This window comes from Papio anubis, chromosome 11 (genome assembly GCF_008728515.1).
Source record: "Papio anubis isolate 15944 chromosome 11, Panubis1.0, whole genome shotgun sequence".
NCBI classification, from domain to species: domain Eukaryota; kingdom Metazoa; phylum Chordata; class Mammalia; order Primates; family Cercopithecidae; genus Papio; species Papio anubis.
In genome coordinates this window covers 26,221,954-26,243,720 of record NC_044986.1, presented here as the reverse complement: position 1 = coordinate 26,243,720, position 21,767 = coordinate 26,221,954, and the positions used below count along the sequence as shown (strand labels likewise).

Sequence of the window (21,767 nt, the reverse complement as noted above, 5' to 3'; positions counted from 1 at the left end):
AGGTCAGACCATTCAAATTTGTTCTGATTGAATTCAGGCAACTTAAATGTTAGGGTGAAATATAGCAAGTGAGCAAATGAACACACACAATCTAACTAAAACACTTTCTGATTTGGGAGAAAAAAGGACAAATTGAGCATAAATAAAATTTAAGCAGATCTAAACATAATAAAGTCCATTAAAAATACAAACAAGTTGGCTACAGGGAAGTTTTAATAATAAATCAAGGTCAGACCATTCAAATTTGTTCTGATTGAATTCAGGCAACTTAAATGTTAGGGTGAAATATAGCAAGTGAGCAAATGAACACACACAATCTAACTAAAACACTTTCTGATTTGGGAGAAAAAAGGACAAGTTTTAAACAGAGAGAAGCATTTTCCAGGTGAGAGAAGAAATTATTATAAAAAGAAAGGACCCCAAATTATTTACAAAATGACTATCATTTTAGCTCTATTTTTAAGTCAGTGCCTTCTTTCACTATTATTGAACTTTAAACAATTTCCCCATTTTGTCATGTACACATAAATTGTTTGTTTAATCATACCACAGAAGCAAGCATCCTGGTTTTCACAGGGAAGTAGCTCTACAGTTTTATTGCATCTTTATATAACAGAATTTGCCTCAGAATTTGAAGACAAAGCAGAGACACTGAATGAAATTATCCAGTTTCAGGTATAAGTATAGCTTGTAATATAGGTGTAGAAGCAGAAGCAGAGACATGTGTGTCTGCATAAATGTCCATCACATACACCCACACACACAAATACTAACTCACCAATGTCCATGATAAGCAGAACCCTAAGCATTTGTCCCTTTAGATATAGATTGCTGTAAATGCATTTTTACGGTATTTAAACCATGACAACCACCACTCCACCTATTGCCTAAAAATGTTCATCTCATTTCAAAAAATGTTTCCTCTAAAAGTTTTCAATTAACTCCTAACGAATGAGTTAGCTTTGGGAGTTTTGAAATGTCTACTTCTCGAAAAGAATCCTGGATCATAATCAAAGCCTACGGGGCGTAAGTGGATGCCCCATGCTCTCAGCTTATGGAGGATCGAGGCTATGACAGGTTTTGATCATGAATAAATCCCCAGCACCTGGTGTACGCCTGCCATACACCAGGTATCCAATTAACAATCACTAAATACAGGAAAAACTTGAGGCTACTTGAAGATGATACGTCATAGTGTTCTAAATGCAGTAGAACATAGTGGTTAAGAACTCAGCTTTTCAGACCCCAACTGCATGGGGTCCTGTCTGGTGTTTTTAGACCCCAACTTCACAACTCCCAATTCTACCATCTGCTTTCTATGTGACTTTGGGTGAGTTATTTAATCTCTCATCCTAGGTTAAGTAGCTTAACCTAGACTTTAATTTAGAGAATAATGATGGTGACTACTTCCTGTTGTACTGGGAATAGTACAATTCCTTGTACTCATGTCTAGGAAATCATAACAGTACCTACTTCCTATTGTTGCAGATATGTGTTTCCCCTCAAATAGTGCCTGGCACATAGTAAAAACCCAGTAAGTGTTAGTTATTATTACATTAACTATCACCCAAGCCCTAAGTCCTTACCTACCTTTAATTGGAATTCTATTATACCCAAACTCACTTGGTAAACCCAGCAACTCAATTTACCCCTTCAGGTAAATGTGCCTGAAAGAAAATGTAAGTTTAACCTGCAATTCTTTTTCTTATTGTCATAGTGCTCTCAGTTCAGTCCATTATCACAAATGCAATTTTATCTTTCTCATAATGCAATACGTCTTCATCATTTTTCAAACATTCTTGTGCGGCTGAGACTTTGCATCATGGGTGCTGGTTCTCAGTTTAGCTCCTTAAACAAAGAGCATGAAGCTATGTTCTCTCTCAGGCCTTTGGCAGTCCTAGCACCGACTAGACAGCCATCAGCCCATCCTATCCACTGGAGCAGCATGCTTTATCAAAATGCACCCCTGCCCTCCCTGCCACAAGGAAGCTGTGGCCTCCAATGCATCTGATTTGATCTGAATCTATGCTTCTTTCTCTTTCTCTCTCTCTCTCTCACTGTGTCTCTTTCTCTCTCCCCTCTCTCTCTTCCTGTGTCTCATTTTTGGCCACTTTTGTAGAACAATTTGGATGAAACAACTCAGAGAGTTTATACTTCAAGAATCAGGACAGTGAAAACTATCCAGGCAGCCATTCTTTATGGTATATCAATGCTGAACATTTATCTTCTATACAAGAGAGGTAAATAAAAAGATTCTATATTGCTTTAGTGTCCTGAAAAAAACATGCTTATTGCAAACCACCTATGTGCCAAATACTGGCATATTAAAATGAATGAAATGAAGTCTTGCCCTTGAGAAACTCACTAGTAATTGGAGCACACACTACATGATGCTTAGTGCTTGGAAGGAGGCATAGAGAGAGTGACCTGGCACATAAGAGCAGATCTTTTCTTCATGATATTCAGGCTTCCATTCTTCTTGAAAGTGTTGGAGAAATCCTCAGAAAGGAGGTGATATCCAAATGAGGACTTAAATAATGCAAAGGATTTAAGTGGACACAGACATGGCAGATTGAGTTTTTAAAGAGAGGCAGCAAAGTTTTAGGCAGCTTGAGCAAAGGGGCAGGGACGGAAAAGAAATGATCCCTTTTGTGACTGGAAGTCTGCAACGGTTAGGAGTGTGTATGCCTTTGAGGCAGGAAAACCAAGGGTCCAAAAAACACTCTCAGGTTGGCATGCAGATGACAACCACAGGACCTTTGCTGTGCCTCACTGCTTACATTCTCTCCAGTCTCCTAAATCAGGCCTTGGCAAACCTTCTTTCCTGTAAAGGGTCAGAGAGTAAATATTTTAGGTTTGTGAGCTATACACTTTCTGTCGCAACTATTCAACTTTGTTGTTGTAGCAGGAAAGCAGCCATAGACAATATGTCAATGAATGAGTGTGGCCATCATCCAATAAAATTTTATATCAAATAATTTTCACGTCATGAAATATCATTCTTCTCTAGATTTTCCAGTCATTTAAAAGTGCAGTAACTGTCTTTAGCTTGCAGTCTATACAAAACAGGTGGCAGGACAGATATAGCCCATGGGCTATAATTTGGCAACCCCTATGTTAAATTACATCAAATCTTACCTGCAACAAAATATAAATTATATCTTTCCCTCTAATGGGGAATGCAAGTGTTTCTTTAAAGATATTTTCAACACCTGGAATTAAGTTGAGTAAGAGGTACTAGGGTACTTATAAAGTTGGCGAGTTTTCAAGGCAAATATAATTTTCCCTTCTCCCTGCCCTAAGATTTTAATCTAAATTAAATGAATGTCAAGGAGACTTTCATAGAGGGTGTTAAACCAAGGATTAGGTGATTGGAAGGGAGCTAATTCCTACTCTCTGGAGATAGTCATTTATTTGTCTCAGGGCATATTTGGGACTGCTGAAAAGCTCTTTCTTAACTAATTTTTGTCTTAAAATGATGAAACTCCTAAAATTGATTCTCTACTATCTAGCAAAAAAAAAAAAAAATGCTAGGCAAAAATTTCTAAAGTCACAACACCCTAAAGCCAGATCGGGACCTTGTAACATCATCTCAACCAGCAGACTGCTGAGACTTATGTGCAAAGAAAGGGGGGAACTGAAAGACCACAATGGTACCTCTTCAACTACTCACTGGATGGTAAGCCAGCTCTGAGAGCACATACTCCCTCTGTCTCTGACTATACATACATTTCCTCCCCAGCTTCATCCTTTCTGTTCTTTTTATTTAGAAGTTAGACAAGAAGAACGGAAAGGGCCAACCAATTAAAAGCTAACTTCACTTTCTGGGACTTTTCCATGTGTTTAGTGTACATACACTGTCTCCAGTTGGCAAGGCATAACTAAGTATGGCTAACACTGGAGTGGAATATTCTACTGCATTTTCTTACTGCTGTAAAAAAAAATCATGCTTTAATCATAAGTGTTAACCATCCGATTCATCCCAATATACTCGTCTCTAATACTGATTTGCGCAGTATGTTCAAGAACATACCAAAAACAACCACTTTTAAGTCTTTAAAAGCAGAAGTATACAGAATAACCAATAAAAAATCCCATCACCATTGTGCTAATCAGATTTAACTGTGAAGAGAGAAAATGGTGATGCTTTAAAATGGTTTTGTGTATGTGCACATGCATGTGCACTCTTGATTGTGTGTTGGTTGGGTGAAGATTTAGGGGAGCAATTTATCTCTGAGAAAATCAGATTCCTTTGTCCAGTTTGATGACAAGAACAGGACATTCTAAGATGTGGAATCTAATCTGATATTTTAAAACACTGTTAGCCTTGGTTCCAAATATCTTAGACATTGAGACGATGAAGAAAGTTTATTCCAGTCACAGCTTGGTGATTGTGCTAACAACCTATGATCAACCCAAGACCCAAGATATGGAGAGTTAAAAACAGGCACAAATGACCTTTTCTCCTACCCTGCCCTATTCCGTCTGCAAAATTCTTAATCTTCTATAAAGACCTAGCTTAAATGTCACTTCCCTTTAAAACCTTGCCTCCCACTCTCAGGCAAAATTAGCTGTCCCCCACTCATCTTTGCTCCCATAGCACTTTGCACAAAACTCTATTACGGCTATTATGCACTTATCACAGTAAATTGCAATTTATCTGTTTATGGGTCTATTTCCACCAAAATATGCACCCTTAAGGGTAAAGATCAGATCTTATTCATCTTTGTACTTCCAGTGCTCAGCACAGTGCTGACACAACAGCCGCTTAAAACATATTTTAGTATTTTTATTATTAAAGAAATGCATGCCCATGTTAAAAATTCAGAACAGCATAACTGGTATAAAAGGAAAGGTTAAAAGTTGTCTTTCCAACATTCAGAACATCAGTCCCGCTTCCAAAACAAAATCACTCGTAAAAGATTCTTAATACATAAACACTACATGAACCCCTTCCACTCACACCCGTCTGACCAACATATGGCTTCAAAGCCATCACACATGCAGGAGTTGCTGCCTGTGCTAACCATCTGACACGGTTGGGTGCAGAATCACTCAAAGCAAGAGGCAAGTGAAGTACTGTGCTTTTGGAAGGGCAGTCTTCTTAGGACCCAAGTTCTTCTATGCCCTTGATTTGATTATAAGTTCTTCTCACTCACTGATATGGTTTGGCTGTGTCTCCACCCAAATCTCATCTTAAATTGTAGTTCCCATAATCCCCACGTGCCATGGGAGGGACCTGGTGGGAGAAAACTGAACCATGGCAGCAGTTACCTCCATGCTGTTCTCGTGATAGTGAGTGAGTTCTCACAAGAGCTGATGGTTTTACAAGAGGTTTTTCCCTGTCTTCACTCTACACCTTTCTCTTCTGCTGCCATGTGAGGAAGGAGGTGTTTGCAACCCCTTCTGCCATGATTGTAAGTTTCCTGAGGCCTCCCCAGTCATGCTGAGCTGTGAGTCAATTAAACCTCTTTCCTTTATATATTACCCAGTCCCAGGAATATCTTTATTAGCAGCATGAGAATGAACCGATACATTAAATTAGTACTGAGGAGTGGGGCACTGCTGTAAAGATACCCAAAAATGTGGAAACAACTTTGGAACTGGGTAGCAGGCAGTAGTTGGAACAGTTTGGAGGGCTCAGAAGAAGACAGGAAGATGTTAGAAAGTCTGGAACTTCCTAGAGAACTGGAGGGCTCAGAATAAGAAAGGAAAATCTGGGAAAGTTTGGAGCTTCCTAGAGAATTGGAGGGCTCAGAGACAGGATGGTGTGGGAAAATTTGGAACTTCCTAGAAACTAGTTGAATGGCTTTAACTAAAATGCTGATAGTTACATGGACAATTAAGTCCAGTCTGAGGTGGTCTTAGATACAGATGAGAAACTTGTTGCAAACTGGAGTAAAGGTAGCTCTTTTTATTAGTTTGTTTTCATGCTGCTGATAAAGACATACCTGAGACTGGGAAGAAAAAGAGGTTTAATTGGACTTACAGTTCCACATGGCTGGGGAGATCTCAGAACTGTGGTGGGAGGTAAAAGGCACTTTTGGTGGCAGCAAGAGAAAATGAGGAAGAAACAAAAGTGGAAACCCCTGATAAACCCATCAGATTTCATGAGACTTATTAACTATGATGAGAAAAGCACAGGAAAGACTGACCCCCATGATTCCATTGCCTCGCCCTGGGTCCCTCCCACAATAATTGGGAATTCTGGGAGATACAATTCAAGTGGAGATTTCAATGGAGACACATATCATTCTTGCTATGCAAAGAGACTGGCAGCATTTTGCTCCTGCCCCAGACATCTGTGAAACTCTGAACTTGAGATAAATGATTTAGGATATCTGGTGGAAGAAATTTCTAAGTGGCAAAGCATTCAAGGGGAAGCAGAGAAATTTTGGGGGGAGAAATTCAAGCTTGCTGGAGAAATTGGCATAAGTAACAAGGAGCCAAACGTTAATCACAAAGACAATGGGGAAAATGTCTCCAGGGCATCTCAGAGACCTTCATGACAGGCCCTTCCATCACAGACCCACAGGCCTAGGAGGGAAAAATGCTTTAGTGGACCCGGTTCACAACCCACTGCTCTGTGCAGCCTCGGGATATGGTGCCCTGCATGCATCCCAGCTGCTTCAGCTCCAGCTGCGGCTAAAAGGGGCCAATGTACAGCTCAGGCCATTGCTTCAGAGAGTGCAAACCCTAAGCCTTGGCAGCTTTCATGTGGTGTTAGCCCTGTGGGTATGCAGAAGACAAGAACTGAGGTTTGTGAACCTCCGCCTAGATTTCAGAGGATGCATGGAAATGCCTGGATGTCCAGGCAGAAGTTTGCTGCAGGGGTGGAGCCCTCATGGAGAACCTCTGCTAGGACAGAGCAGAAGGGAAATGTGGGGTTGGGGTCCCCACACAGAGTCCCCATGGGGCACTGTCTAGTGGAGCTATGAGAAGAGAACCACTATCCTCCATATCCCAGAATGGTAGATCCACTGACAGCTTGCACCATGCATTTGGAAAAGCTACAGACACTCAATGCCAGCCAAGGTAAGCAGCCTGGACGGGGGCCCCACACATGGGACTTACTGGGAGGTAACTGAATCATGGGAGTGGTTACCTCCATGCTGGTCTCATAATAGTGAGTGAACTCTCACGAGATCTGATGGTTTTATAAGGGGCTTTCCCTACCCTTCACTCTGCACCCCTCTCTTCTGTTGTCATGTGAAGAAATCTGTTTGCTTCCCCTTCTGCCATGATTGTAAAATTCTGGAGGCCTCCCTGGCCATGCTGAACTGTGAGTCAATTAAACCTCTTTCCTTTAAAAATCACCCAGTCATGTGTATGTCTTTATTAGCAGTGTGAGAATGGACCAATACACTTACTAACACTTTTGCCTTTTATTTTCACTTCTTACTCTCTTGTTGTGATTCTCCTGCTTTGTTTAAATGCTTCCATCAGCTCTTTCTTTGTCTCCCAATATGACTTTCTTTGCCTGTGGTCTCTCCGTGTCTCTCTCTCTCATCTTTCCTTTTTCCTCCTCTTCTCAATCTGCCTCTTTCTGGCTTTCCTTCTGTCTCTCTCTGCCTTTGTCATGCACTTATGTTCTTTCTCTTCCCATCTACCTCCCTCTCCCTGCTTCATTTTCTCCCTTTCTCTTTTCTTCTCTCTCTTATTCATTTTCTGTCTTCCATATATGTGTTATTGACATCTCTCTGTCTCCTTCTCTCTGTTTTTTTTTTTTTTTCATCTCTCCTTGTTCTAGAGCTCTCTTTCCAGTCAGCATTGACAATCAGTAAACATCCTTACTGTGGCCTTATGATACTAATATTTCATTTTTAAGAGTGAAGACTTAAATGTTGTACATTGGTGCTTATGTTGCTGTGAATGTATACAGACATACAAGAGTGCACATATTTATTATGTATATATTTATATGTACTTACATGACATGGAGATGGATAGCAAAATCACGACAGAGATTGAGATTTTAAACTGAAATATATGTTGTTTTATTGGGTGAATGGAGGTCACTGGAATTTCCGGGATATATAATCAGGTTGATGAAACTACCATGAATCATTCTCTCTGGAATCAACAAAGGTGATGATAAACAAAAGGCCTGGTAGCACATGCTGCTGCATACCCAGGAGACAGACACAGAGTGATCTTGCTCTTTTGCAAAAAGCCTGGACACCAGACTGTCTCCCAACAATAGTGATTAAAAGGGAAACAGGCAACTTGAATGTGAGCTCTTGTACAGTTGTTGCCCGGAATTCAGTTTTAATGAGGCCAAGTTCACAAACTCGTTTGCTCTCTCTTTCATTTATTTTCATTTAAAAATAACTTTAAAAAATAACTCAAGCAATACACATTTATTGAGAAATGACAAAAAGAATGAACAAACACAAGAAACTTGCATAGAATCCTAACATTCATCATAATCACTGGCAAACATTTTGAGTCGTATCTTTCCTGCTTTTTTTCCACAAAAGTTTAATTTTACAGTACATAATAATTGGAAAAAAAAAACTGTCTCAAACCCTTACTATTTCCAGGTTTTTTGTTTGTTTGTTTTTGTTTTTTTTTTTGAGATGGAGTCTCACTCTGTCACCTAGGCTGGAGTGCAGTGGCACCATCTTAGCTCACTACAACCTCCACCTCCCAGGTTCAAGCAATTCTCCTGCCTCAGCCTCCCAAGTAGCTGGGATTATAGGCATCTGCCACCACGCCTGGCTAATTTCTGTATTTTAATAGAGATGGGGTTTTTCCATGTTGGCCAGGCTGGTCTCGAACTCCTGACCTCAAGTGATCTGTCTGCCTCAGCCTCCCAAAGTGTTAGGATTACAGGCATGAGTCACCATGCCTGGCCTCCAGGTATATTTCTGGGGACTTGGGATATATGAGAGAAAAACACAGACAAAAAACTCTGACTTAATGGGTTTATGTTTGTACTATTTTATAATATTTCATTCTGATATTTTGTGGACAGTTTTCCAATTAAAAATATAGATTTACATAATCAACCTTTTAATAACTTCATTATTCCATAACACACAGGTACAAAGTTACAGGTCATCCATAACACATGGAAAAAAAAAAAAAAACTTTCCCAAGGAAATAGCAAATAAAATTACAAATATTTTGTAAGCAAGTATTAAGTAGAAACAGCTAGAGATGCTGAGAGGGATGCTAAAAGGATTAGGACAGTGCCCTAATCTTCAATATAGGGAAATAGAACTGGAGTGAGAACCTACATGCAGAAACAGAAACAACATCACGAATGTCATATTACAACCATGTTTTAATAGGCCATACTGGAGCACTATTAATATCAATGAAACTGTAATAACAGCTAACCCTTATTGATGATTTGGTATATGCCAGATATTCCGTTAAGAAGTTATATTATCTCTGTTAACCATCAAGCCACCATATAAGAAATATACCATTAGTATCCTCATTTTACAGATGTGGGAACTAAGGACAGAGATAAAGTTAATTGCACAAGTTCATACATCTAGTGGATAGTAGAGTCGGCAATTAACCCAATAAATTATATTTTAAATCATGTGTACTTTTTGCCATTTAAGACATATTTTGCCCGTGGTTACGAAGACAGCCATGGAAGATAGTTTTTTAGTATACACTGAATGACAGAAATTTCACCTGGGCGGCACTGTACTGTCCCGTGTGATTTACAGAGCCTTCCATTCCACATGTCTTTGTTGCACATCGTTTCCATTGAGAAGCTGATAAACACTGTGGGCTGCATCTCTCCATGGGAAAAAGTAAAGCATATTAACACAAAATTATGCAGACAATGGAAGAAGTCCACGGACTCTTAAACTCATGTGTAAATCTTAAGGAAATGATTTTCAAACTTGAGTGTTCCCAAGAATCTCCTGGGGAGTTCGTAAAATATACAGATTCCTGGTCCCTTCTCCCCATCAGGGCATTCAAAAGCAGGACCCATGAGGACAGTACTTTGAGAAATGCTGCCCCAGGCACCTATGAGTGAGCCCATGCCTGCCGAGTTAAGAGTTCTTCTATCGTTTCAGCAAAATGCAAGTCAGGGCAAGCAGAGCTGCAGACGATAAATTTCTAAACCAGGGTGCTGAATGTGCCTAAAATAGCCTTTCTCCCTTTAATGATTATAATCAAGAATGTACAGTGGGAATTGCTGAGGTAAGGATAAAATCTTTCACTTTTAATCTGCCCCCCCAGCCACCCACCACCCAGCCCCAAACCACCAAAGGCCCTGGAGCAGAAGGATTGATAGCCCATGATTTTGTGTCTCAACAGCTCCCGTTACTCTGGTTAGGGAAAGATGACTAGAGGCATCAATCTATTGGTTCCAGGGCACAACATGATTAGTTGGTTGTCTGATAACATGATTCTTATCAGTGCTTTCTTTAAAAAGTATACACGTTGTACACACTGTCACTGTAGGGTCATTAGTCAGCAGGGAGAAACCAAACAGCCCATCCCAAACATCCTTCCAGGATAACAAGATGACACACATTAATAACCCCCAGAAGCCACTTGTGGGGATGGACAGAGGTGAGGGTTTCAACCCAAACTGCATCATGGAGCGAGTTATTGCCAAGTCAAGTGTCAGTGACCTGACAGTGGGGTGAAGTGAAACGGAGACCCCCAAGAAAAGTCATTCATATCAAGAGTTCCCCTATCACCCCATCTGCACTGAATTGTGGAGTTCTTTAAAAATTAGCTGGGCATGGTGGCGGGCACCTGTAGTCCCAGCTACTTGGGAGGCTGAGGCAAGAGAATGGCATGAGCCCAGGAGGCAGAGCTTGCAGTGAGCAGAGATCACACCACTACACTCCAGCCTGTGTGACAGAGCAAGATTCTGTCTCAAAAAAAAAAAAAAAAAAAAAAGAAACTCAAAAATAAACCCATTCAAAAATGAATTTATATAAAAATAAACCCATACAAAGCATGATTTAGCAGAAGGAGCTTTGGTGCCAGAAAGGGCAAAAATCAAATCCCAGCTCTGCCACCTGCTAGCTGGGTAACCTTTGGCAAGTTGTTTATGCTTGACTTCTACAGCTTTAGAATGAGGACAACAATATGTAGTTCATAAAGGTGTTGTGAGAATCAAGAGAAATCATGTGGTGATGTTCCAGATCATATTTCTGGGGAAGCTATTCACTAAATTGGTGGTTATTCATATTAATATTGTTAAAGGAGACTTCTGTTATAATCAATATGTCTTATGTAGATAGAGTTATCCCTGATGTTCAGCAAACTTTCCTTTGCTCTCTTCTTCCACTCTCACCCCAAAAGTTAGAAGTAGAAAAAGCTATAGCTGGTAACTCAATTATAATCCTTGAGCAAGTAAAACCCATTAGCATCAACAGGCAGTCCTTCAGCTTGACTACTGCTGCTCCAAAATGTTGATTAATACTCTAGGTTTCCTATACGGGAAGACGTAGTGAGACCACCTTTAATATTATTTTTAACTAGCTTTTATCTGCATACGAAAATTAAACAGAGGAAGAGATAGCTGTACCTCCTTTCTACCCCAAGCCACTATTGCAATAAACCCAGTCATAAGTAGTCTCATCTCTGAAGTTCATTAGCAGTGGAATATATATGGCAGACAGGTTATTACTAGGAACCTCACTTCCAGAAGGTCCCATCATCACTCTTCCAGAAGGTCCCATTATCACTCTTTAAGGGAACTTCAGAGGTTTAAACAATGCCAAGAGCATGACTTTTCATAAGGCTACTTGTTTTGAAGCCCAAGACAAACAACTTGAAAAGCTGAACCTAGAACTCAGGAGCTCTACGGCCATTATTCACTCTTCTTCCCACAATGGAAAACTTTATGGACACAGGTGCATAGGCTTCAGACAAACCACAAAGCTAGGGTGCAGCTGTGTTCTAACTCTTGCCTGTGGCAAGCCAGCAGTGGGCCAAACCAAGAATCACTCCTACAGTGTGACCAAATGTTATTTGACCTTCTTCTTCCACTAACTGACCTACTTAATAGGAACATCTTGGTTTCTTTATCTGAGAGTGTAGATGACATTTGTCTTTCCTATCTTATAGAATTGTGGTGAGAAAAAATACCTTAAGTAATGGAAGTAATGTGTTGATCTTCGAAAACTGAATCATTTTGCAAAGAGAAAAAAGGGCTATAACTGATCTAAAGTGGTATAAAAACATTCAGGAGTGCTATAGAAATAGACACAATATCTTTCATATGTGTGTAAAATCTCACATAGGATTTCCGACAGAACATCCACGTTCTTTTTTTATTCCTATCTACATTCTAGGATAAGCTCTGTTCTTTCATTCTAAACGTGCACAGTAAGATTCCACCTTTGCTTCTTGCCAACTGTTTGCTTACTCCATCCATACAATTGGAGCAGAGTTTGAGCTCCTTAACAGGAACCACTGCACTTTTATGGAGCCTGGGCTCACCTCGCAATGAGCACATCTCTTCTCTGCCATCCCCTTTAGTCACTGCAGAGACGCTGTTTGGCAGTTTCCCCTCCAGGAGACACAAGTGCCTTCTCTACACCTTTGAGCCACAAAATAAGGGACAGTAATTGAGACATACACAAAAACAGGACAAATATTTTACATACATTTAGTGACTGAATATAAGCTGGCAGGGAGCCAAATCAATTTATCCTCAAGGCAGCCTGAACAGTGATCTCTCTCATCAGCAACTTAAACAAAAGAAAGTCCTTTTGTGAAAACTCTGTGTGGAAAATGTCAAGGTAAAAATGAAATGATGATGACTCCAGCTAAGATTTAATGTGCAAATAAGGGCAGTCATGTCTCTCAGTGACCATAAAGGTTTTTATTTTCCTACTGGGCTTGGAATGTACCCAAATTTACTACAAGATTGATGTGTATATTTTTTGCTTAATTCATATTTTTCAGTCATTCCTAAGGTTAAAACTTTAGTTAAACATAGTTTTTAAATAAAGTAATTTAAATTCCTGGATATAAAGAGGAAGGTTTACATCTCTCAACCTTTAGTCATGACATCCATTCAGCTAAAAATATCCTTGTAATAATCTCCAACTGTTACTTTCAATCTTCTCTACATTTCAAGGTTTGTCTGAAGTACATACTCTACAATCCAGTTTGAAGGCCACCCCAGCCAGAAGATGTCCAACTCTCCTCTGACCTCCTACAGCATGTTCTGTCCTCAGAAAATGCACATCCCCTGCTGTCTCTTAAGAAGTTTCTTTGTGTACAAGACCAAGAGCTCATTGAGGGCAGGAATTATTTCTTTTCATCTTGTGTAGCACTTCACAAACATCAGTATGCCAGTGAATGATAAATATTAGGAACTCAATAAATACTTGTTGAATTAAAACTAAATATAACAATTTGTATAAGCCTCTTAGCATAATGCTGACACATAGCAATTACTCCTAAATGGGAGCAATCATTACTGTTATATATAAATGTGATTGGTGTGTCTGCTTTCTTGCCCTATCCTATGAATTTCTAAGGCGTCTCTTTTAAAAAATGTGGATATAGTTCTGACAGTCAACATTCATGTCAATGATTGCTAGAAAATCCCATTCAATAACTAAGAGATTTTTACTTTCCAATTTCACATTAGGGCATTTTTTGGGGGGACGGGGAGGTCCAAAGATAGCAAGTTCCTTAACATGAAGATGTAATACAACAAACCTAATAAACTATGTTTTGCTGCAAACCATGTGCCCAGATTGAAATGAAGGCCTGCTGGGATCTCAAATTACTTGATTTTCCTTAAATAGATATGCATATGAACTGAGGAAAAAGGAAGAACGTTGTGAAATAAAAGGTTTGTTCCCTTACCGGTCAAGGGTATAGGTCTTTCTGTCATTTCTGCATCCCCAACACTCCTAGTGCACTTTACTTAGTAAATGCAGTAGGTACACAGTATCTGTATGAACAAACTATTAAATTAGTTTTGACCTGTAAAGGATTTTAGTCTATTAGCGCCATTTTACAGAGGATGAAATTGAGGCCACAACATTTCAACATGCTATGACTACATATATAATTTTTGTATACAGCCAGGATTATAACCCACAATTCTTAATTCCCAGTAGAGAACTCTTTCTTCCCATAAGAAAAGTAAGTAGCATTTACTGAGCATTTACTATGAACAAAGCACTTTGTATCCACGATGTCGCCTCTTTAGCAAAAGGCCTCCAAAAGATATACTATCCCCATATTTTAGATGGGGAGACTGAGGCTCGAAGAATTTAAGTGACTTACTCAAGGCAATGTGCTGATTTAGCAGGACAACTAAGATTCAAACTCAAATCTGTCTGATTTCAAACCCACTGCCTTCCAAATCACACCACATTAGCATTCATATAGCATTAAGTACTGAGAGAAGGAATTATGTAGGCTTGCTAGATAATGCTAAAATCTTTTATCATTTTACTTTTTAAAAGGTCAGCACCCCTCCCACCAAAAAAAAAAAAAAAAAACTGTATCAAAATGTATAGCCAAGTCAAGCATTCATAGCCAACATGTCTATAATATCAGATTTGTCATTAAATTAGAAAAGGAATCTATTCCTGAAGAACAACTGAGCTGCAAGATGAAAGATCGCAGGTTACCTCTTGCTCACTGAATCACCAGGTGCAGATTCCACGTCTCACTGAAGATGAAGAGGTGGGTGGATGAGAGAACAACCAACTCACTACTTAAGGTAAAGAGTGCAATGTGACAGGCACGTGTTAATGTCCTCGCTTTTCTACAAGAAGATGGAGCTTCCAGCTAAGAGTACATCCTCCTCCACCATCATCAGAAATCAACTCAAGATAGGATTATCTAAAATATAGATTCCAAAAGGTCTCAGTTTTTCTGTTCTATTTTAAAGTCCATTGTACAAGCGACCTTCTGTGCAGTTTGGGCACAGGATCACCCTGGGTGACAGTCTCTGTTCTGCCATTGACCCCCTGTGTCTATTTGGCAATTCATTTAGCCTTCTGGAACCTCAGTTTCTTCCTGTATGTAATGACAATAATAACACCTACTCATGACATTTCTGTGAAAAATTAAGTGAGATGATGAATGTAAGGCATCTATCCCAGAAGCTGGCCCAGATTGGGACTCAATTTATTCACTAATGTTGGAGGGTAAATGTCAAATCCCAGAACAACTAGAAGCAAAGAGGTACACAGAAATCAAGCAGTCCATCACGTGCTATGAGAAATGTAACATTAAAGATATCATCATGGCAAAATACAAGTCAAGTAAAACCCTCTGTTAACACATCTTGTAATATAATTGCCAGTGAGAAAGGGGCAGAGTGGTGAATTGAAATACTAAACTTAACTCTGGCATAAAAACATGAAAAAGAGATATTAACACTCATCATCTACTTACTACCTACAAAGAATTTTATAAAGATTAATGCTACAGCACTTTAAAATCCCTTAGAAATAAGGAATAAACACATACACCATTATGCATACATATAAAGGCAAATATATATTTTAACACTCTAAGGATTACTATATAAATTTAGATCAGGGCACAGCATGCCTGGGATGAGTAGGGTGGGAACAATATGTTCTTGCTTACGACACCAAGCTCATGACAAATGATTCATACCCAGCACCTTTCATGCCAGAAGATCCCCCCAGGTGTTCCACCAACTCTAGCAACAGTTTCCATCAATCGAGACTGCAGTACAGAGGAATCACATCACACCCACAGACGAGGCAAAACAGACATGTCTTTATACAACTGCTCAAGTCCAACAGCTGAGGGGGCAGGAAAGAGAAGGGAAGGAGGTGAGTGAACCATCCAGAATTCTTCACCAGATTGACAGGCAGCCTATAATTACCATGCATTTGCACCTTGAATGCAGGTGTTGTCATAATCAGAGACTCTTCTTAGCAAAGGCTTTTTGCTAAAGGTGAGAGGGCTTCACAGGATGTGTGTTGCCTGTGGCCCTGAATGGGTTTGGAGGCAGATTTATAGTGGAGGACACCTAAATGTGAAAAGATAAGAGTCCCCCATGCCCCCCACCACTCCAATCTGGCCCTCGGGTTTAAATTAGTGGATTTCCCACTCTGGGGTAAAGTGAAGTGCTGTTCAGAGTCCCAAACAAGTGTATGAGGCTTTAAAGTCACGCTGCCCTCTTAGGTATAGCCTGGCTCCTAATTCTCTCTAGTTAATCTGACTGGCATAGCCTCCACTTTAGAGATGGAAAAATCCACAATTTGCCTCGGTCTAACCACAAGTAAGCAGAACTAGAATTCAGGTCTCCACTCTGCTTTGCATTCTACAAAACTGCCAAAAAAAAAAAAAAGTTTATTTATGCTTTCTTTCCTTTAAAAAATATTTTAAACTTTCTCTGAGTCTGGTCCAGATACGTAGGACTAGCTTTGTTTTGGAGGACACAGATAAAGACTATTTCTCTTTCTCCACTATCTGTATGTCTACACTTACAAAAGAAAAAGAAGAAACACCGTTGTGTGTGATGACCAGAGCAGGGACTGGGTCAGAAGAGGTCTTTATGGAATAAGAGACTTCAGAGGGCAGAAATCTCACCTCATTAGTTAACATGATTTGAGTGATCAAAACTTTAACACTCATCACCTTATTTCCTACATTATCTCAGACTTGCCTGCATGTTCAATGCCCTGACCCTAACAAGCCCTACTAGAATTATAAGCAGCATTTATTATTATTTTTTAATGCTGGCAGTGCTTGGCACCATTTCCTAAATGGAGGTCTAATGGGTTGCCAAAGATGATATTTTACAGCTTGAATTACATTAAAAGCCAGAAACATTTTGAGTCCAAGGTCTTTCACTTCTTAATACAACAAGAGCTAACATGTTTGATGTGTTTAAAATCTCCCCTCAAAGCCAGAAGCTTTGAGTTAATCACTTAAAGCAGTGTGAAAGTTATTCAATCAGTTTAAGAAGATTTGAGTTCAAATTAGAGGATTAATTTTAGTGGCTATGATATGAAAGATAAAATAGTTAAGGTAAGGAATGAGGGAAAGGGTCTCCAGAACTTGAATGGAAAGAATTTCAGCTTCATTTATTTGATCAAACCACTCCTGAGAACCATATAAAACCACAGCCTCTGTCATGAAGGAGGTATTGTAGGGAAAACCCTGCTACCGTTCTCTGGACAGATACATCAATCAATACTAAATATTATCTATCATGATTTGCCTTAATACAATTTATATCTATGTACCCAAGAAATTCATGATGACAGACTAGCATTTTAAAATGTTCACAACTCTCATTTAAAAGCTGACAATGAGCACAACTCAGTAAAGTGGCACTTCCCTGGGAAGGTTTCTGGGAATTACATCACAACGGAAAACGTTCTGAAAGGTACCAGAATGTGTAGATTGTGCACATTACAAACACTACAATCTCAATTACCTGGTTGAAGCTGTAAAACTTGAAAATTTTTTCCCCCATTTTACCCATCCTTGGTTTTTATGTTCTTGTCTATGCCTGGAGAAGTTTCCACACTTTAAAATCATTGTTAGTTATTAGAATCAAAGCTGGTTCTTTATTATTTCTACTCACTGAAGTTTCCAGGTTCAATTTAAATGGGAATAGCTCCCTCAGATTGCAGACAAGCAAGCTTTTCTGAAAATCTAAAACCTTTCCTGATATGACCAAAGCTCATGGACTTGCATCCTAAGTCCCCTGGAATCCAGCCTCCTGGAATTGAGCAATCCCTTTCCTGCCTTCATAAAGGGAATGTTAAGTCTTTATTTGTGCTCTTCATTAGAGGAGGTCAGGCAATGGGGGAGAACAGGGAGTTGTTGTCACTGGGATATATCTGATTTTCCTGAGACTGACCATGCCAGAGAACAACCGCTCATTCACAGGCTGGAAAGCCCCAGTTCTCAAAACACACTCGCTTAGTGCTGTTAGAAGATGCTGGAGAGTTCCTGTCCTGAAACTTGCATCCACTTGGTCCCCTAAAGCAGAGGATACACTAAAGAACACCTTATACTCTCCACTGCAGTTCTCCCTTGTGGGGAAGAAGGGGTTAGGAGCTCTGCATGAAATTAAAAGGAAATAAAATAAAACGCCTACATACATGGGTCTTCTTAATCTTCCTTGAGCCAGTACATAAGTCTGGCAAGTAAAGGGAAAGTCACTTGAGGGGATGTCAGCCTGCCTGGAAATTTAACCCTTTCGTCTCTGTATTAGGAGAACTTTAACCCCTCTGTTTGCCTGGTCTTCAGTTTCACACACCAATGCGACCAAGGCAACAAGAAATAGGGATTTGACTCCTCAGTTTGAAACTGTGGCATTTGGAGAGGACTCTGATGGTGTTGGTGGGAGAGATGGGGAGGCTAGTCTCCTAGCAGGTGATGTTAACTCTTGGGGGAAGTGGGCAAAGACCAGTTTGCAGCATCTCCCAAGTCCAGAAACCCTATTTCCCCCCAATTCTCCACCAGATCACACAGCCTACTTTAACCCTTTCCATCTTTCCAGCCCTTTGCCCTTAGTCCCATTCTACTCACGCTGCTGTTGTGGCCAGACCAGTGGACCATGGCTTGGTTGTGTGCTGAGTCTCCCGTCAGAGCAAACGTGGTGCTGGTCAGCCTCAGCTCCTCCATCCGGAAGCGGGTGGCTTTGTCCGGGTCCCGCTCCCGAGTACCAGGCTCCTGCTGCCCTCCATCTCTTAGCACTCCCCGGGGGCTCCGACTCGCGCCCTCTCCCCGTTCTGCCTTCTCCTGATCCGCACCGCTCCGTCTCCTCCGGCCGGAGCGTGCAGCAACCGCCACGGATGCTCCAGTGCCCCGAGCCCGCTCCAGGGACAGCGCTCGGTCCCCGGGGGCCACTGAGAACAGGGGGCGCACTACGAGGGGCAGGGGCGTGGCAGGAGCCCTGCCTGGCGGCCCCTGGTGAGAAAAGCCCCTAGGGGTCGAGGCCGAGCGTGGGGCCGAGCTGGGGTGCGGCGGGGGGCAGCAGGAGCCGCCGCCGAAGACGCCCGGGACGCAGAGGACCAAGAGCCCCGCACCGGCTAGGAGCGCGCTCAGCCGGGCTTGGAAGCCGCCGCCGGCGCCAACTTTTCCCATCGCGGGAGCGAAGAGCAGCGGAGAGAGGGTCCCGGACCGAAGGTGGCGGCGCGGAGCTCGGCGCTGGCGGCTGTGGGGGGCCGGCGCTCAGGACCCCAACTCCATCCAAGTTGGGCCGCGGTGGGGGCGGGCGGAGGCGGCGCCAGGCAGGTGGCGGCCGCTCGCCCGGGCTGGGCTTGTGCCGAGCGCGGGTCCGGACGGAGCGAGCCGCCGCCGCGCGGGGGTGGAGCTGAGCTGAAGTCACTGGCGGAGCCGGCGCGGGCGCTGGCGGGCGACGCGGGAGGGAGGGCGGGCGCTGCCGGGGCTCCGGGCGCCGCGTCCCGCGGCCGAGCTGCGCTGCGCACCGGGTCTCCGGGCGCTGGAAGCGCCTCCGGCGACCTCCCCTTGGCCTCGCAGGCGCTGCCGCCGCCTCTCCCGCCGCCCACTCTGCGCCCCCGCGGCCGCGGGTCCCACCGCTGAGTCCGCGCACCCTGCCCGCGGGGGCGGTCGACCCCGGGCTCCCGGAGCAGTCGCTGTGTCTGGAGCTTCCTATTCCTGCTTTATTGTTTCTATCAGTCTGTGTTGCTGTTTCCTTTTTTCTCCGTCTTTCTCGTCTTTGCTAGTTGAGGAGATACAGATGGGTGGGCTTCTGCTCGTCCCCTCTCTTATGCTTCCTGAGTTGGCATCTTGACCTTACCCGGAGCACAGGCTGTGTGTCCCACCTTGGGGGAGATCTCGGAAAGGCAGCAGCAGAGAGTGATGTAATTAAATGATCGTGTGTGTGTGTGTGTGTGTGTGTGTGTGTGTGTGTGTGTGTGTTTTAGTTTGGGGGATTTTTTTCCCATCAATTACAACGCTTAGATTTCTCTCCTAACCTCCTAAAGCATTCATTGAATTTGAACCCAATCTTCGTGCATGCAATCATATTTAAGAAAACGCTTTCCACTAGGCGTTTTTTAAGCAGATATATCTTGGTTTCCCTAAGAGACTGCAAACTCACTGAGGACAGGAAGATCAAATTTAGAGCAACTTGGAGGAAGTGATCTGGTTTTTGTTTATCATTTTCCTCAGTACATGGCACAGTATCCTACATGGGAGGAAATCTGCCAGTCATTAGTTCAATAAATGTGTATTGTGAGTCTAACGCATATCTGCATAACAAATAAATACAGGAAAGGAGGCACAGTACTTATAGTTGTTCTGTGTCATTCGGTGCCTGATCCAGTGCTACTGTCACATGCTTTGCGATCCCTATTAGAAAGTCTGTGATGGTGCTCTGCCAGTGGTTTGCTTTGGGACCTCAGACAAATCACAATCTCTTAGCTTCCTAAGCTTTAAAATTAAATGGTCACATTAGAGGACCTTTAAAATCCCTACTGCTCCTAAAATTCTATAATTGTATGATTATAGTATGTGCCCAGCCTAGCACCTCTGCTACTGTTCATAAGTTCAGATGAAGATTTATAGCAGGTGAATGGGCTTTGAAAATGGCAAAGAATTTCTCAAAATCCAATCCTTTTTAAAGTAGACAGTTTGCTTCTAAGGGTTGAAATGGTTTCAGAGTTCTTTGCAGTCTTCATATACGTAATATTCTCTTATGTACATGGTAGTTATTACATTATTTAATGAATATTTACTGATTGAATGAATGAATGACACAAGAAAATAGTACCAATTCTAGTTTCTAGTTAATATTTTCGTTCATTTTCACACTTTGAATGATAACCTCACTGAAAAATCTGTATACTGTGTTTGCGATGAGGCCAAGTTCAAAGTAATACAGAGGGATAATTACTCTTCAATTAATTAAATTCTTTCTAATGTCCAAGAAAATGTCTGTTATACCAATCCAGAGAGGTGTTGTAAAATATCGACCTAAGTTATTGTTCTTATGACCAGTGCAGGAAAACTGCAAATGCAAGGAGGGCAGGCTTCTAAGCCATTAAACTTGAGTACCTAAAACGACAAAAGAATGTTCCATTTGTCGTTAAAGAAGAAATACAAGCAAAAACACCTTTATGCCTGGATCTTCTAAAACAGAAAGGCTGTCTGGCAGGCTATGGCCTCTAGATGGAGGAGAGGAGAGCCAGAGGTCCTCTCTCCTCCCCAAATTGCAAATGTTCTTTGTCAAAACCCAGAGCGGTCGTTTTTTCTTTCCTCAGAAAGGTTTTTAGAGCTTTGCAGGATCATTTACTTAATGACTTCTTTCTATGCCCTGCTAACCTCCTTTCCAGTCTGGATAAGTACGTGGGAATTCCTCCAAGAAAGGAAAACCAGATTAAAGAATCAGAACCCAAATAAATTCTCATCCAAATATAGGCTGGAAGAAGCAAAATGGAAAAGAAGACATTAGTAGATTCAGATTTCCTGGCCTTAGTCTATTATTGCCCTACCAAAATTTATGTTATTTTGGTTTCAAAATGGATGAGCATCCTGAAGAATGCTGGTACAAGTAGAGTTGATTTTTCCTTCCCAGAATTTACAACCTCTTTTCGAACACAACTGTCAGAATGATCCCTTTAAAGTGAAAGCATTTGCAGTCCATTTGCTGGGAGTTCATAGAGAGCAGGCAAGTTTTTAATGCCTGATTTTAATTATTCATTTGAGACAGAAGTTACACAAGTGTGGATGAAATTGGCTGCAAGTTGTATTGTTCTTATGCAGATAGATAGATTCATTTTATTTTTTATGGCTCTGCTCCCCATTTACTTCTGCCAACAAATAGAAGAGGAAAG

The 21,767-nt window shown here is 41.4% G+C and overlaps 1 protein-coding gene across 3 annotated transcripts in view; it reads right to left on the bottom strand.

Annotated features, from left to right (window-relative positions):
• Positions 1–19,235, bottom strand: part of SORCS1 (sortilin related VPS10 domain containing receptor 1) — a 594,356-nt gene extending 575,121 nt beyond the window's left edge. For 2 of the 3 annotated variants that reach the window (XM_003904235.4, XM_009215326.3), the window contains exon 1: positions 18,496–19,229. In XM_003904235.4, coding sequence (XP_003904284.2) covers positions 18,496–19,053 — 558 coding nt within the window. In that variant the 5' untranslated portion in view covers positions 19,054–19,229. Of the gene's footprint in view, positions 1–18,495 lie in introns of all 3 variants that reach the window. The other variant, XM_009215327.3, reaches the window with a different exon arrangement.
• Between the last annotated feature and the right edge of the window lie 2,532 nt (positions 19,236–21,767).